Genomic DNA, 1,448 nt, shown 5'->3' with positions numbered 1-1,448 from the left:
TTGGTGATAATTAGCCTATATGAAACATGGAGACTATAATTTTATCATTTTAATAGAAAATGTACATTCCTTGATATGCCGGGGATATAGCATGTGTTGTTAGAGCTTGCTTTGGCTCTGCCCTTTGCATCTAGTTAGCTGTCCTGGCCCAGGGTTCATGTACTCTCTGTACCTCTTGGCAGGATCGGAGGAGCCATTCCCACCGTGTTCTCCTACTTTGCTGAAGTACTGGCCCGGGAGAAGCGGGGTGAGCATCTGAGCTGGCTCTGCATGTTCTGGATGATTGGTGGCATCTACGCCTCGGCCATGGCCTGGGCCATCATCCCGCACTATGGTAAGAGGCCAGCCTTGCACCAGCCTGGCGGTCACCTTGTTTTTATTTAGCCTCCTTACTGATCTCTTCTGTCTTCTAAGTACTGGCCTGAGAACAACACTTCATCATCGTGTTTCTCCCTTTCAGTGTCCAGGAGTTTTTCCCCCATATGGAAGTCTGTATAAGACAGACTGTGTCATATGTTCCTTTAGGTGTTTGAATATAATAAGGGGAAAAAGTTTTCCACTAGTGTACTCTCACAGCACTTCTAATCACCAAAATGGGTGGGGGTGTTTTTTCCACCCACCAATTCTTTAATTGCTGGGTGTCCTATAATTCAACTCAATTCTGACACGAGCTACCTGGGTTTAGTCCCACATGACTGCCCCCCACTGCAGATGCCAATTGCAAGTCCAGGCCTCCAGAACTTCTGACCAACCGGCTTTAAGTTGGGGCTTCCCACGATCCCCCTTCTTGGTTTGATCATTTGCTAGGATGGCTCACAGCACACAGGGAAACACTTAACTTATGTTGACCAGCTTATTACAAAAGATAATACAAAGGATACAGATGAACGGCCAGATGAAGTGGTACATTGGGCAAGGTATGAGGGAAGGAGTGAGGAGCTTCTATGCCTTCTCTGGACTCAACACCTTCCCAGCACCTCCGCGTGTTCAGCAACCGGAAGCTCTCCAAACCCCATGGTTCAGCATGATTGGTTATCAACTCAATCCCTAGCCCCTCCCACCTTCCCCAGGGGTGGGTCTGAAAGCTCTGGGGCCCCATGACCATGGCTTGGTCTCTGGTGACCAGCCCCATCCAGAAGCCCACCAAGAGTCGCCTCATTAGAACAAAAGACACTCCTGTCACCCAGGAAATTCCAAGGGATTAGGAGCTCTGGGTCATGAACCAGGGATGAAGACCAATATATTTCTTTACTTATAAATTACTTATAATATCACAGTATACTGTTGCATTTGCTTTTTTCTTCACCCAGGAAATTCCAAGGGATTAGGAGCTCTGGGTCATGAACCAGGGATGAAGACCAGTATATTTCTTTACTTATAAATTACTTATAATATCACAGTATACTGTTGCATTTGCTTTTTTCTAAAGCCCTTGCTTTCATTTGTTT

The 1,448-nt window shown here is 46.3% G+C and overlaps 1 protein-coding gene across 1 annotated transcript in view; it reads left to right on the top strand.

The window, feature by feature from the left end:
• LOC103602326 (synaptic vesicle glycoprotein 2C-like) overlaps positions 1-384 on the top strand; it is an 85,733-nt gene extending 85,349 nt beyond the window's left edge. Inside the window, exon 3 of the mRNA XM_008586736.1 lies at positions 183-384. Coding sequence (XP_008584958.1) covers positions 183-384 — 202 coding nt within the window. The remainder of the gene's footprint in view (positions 1-182) is intronic.
• The last annotated feature ends 1,064 nt before the right edge of the window (positions 385-1,448 follow it).

This window comes from Galeopterus variegatus, unplaced genomic scaffold (assembly GCF_000696425.1).
Source record: "Galeopterus variegatus unplaced genomic scaffold, G_variegatus-3.0.2 Scaffold4093, whole genome shotgun sequence".
Lineage (NCBI taxonomy): Eukaryota > Metazoa > Chordata > Mammalia > Dermoptera > Cynocephalidae > Galeopterus > Galeopterus variegatus.
The sequence above is the reverse complement of the archived record's forward strand: the minus strand, read 5'-3'. Positions and strand labels throughout refer to the sequence as shown.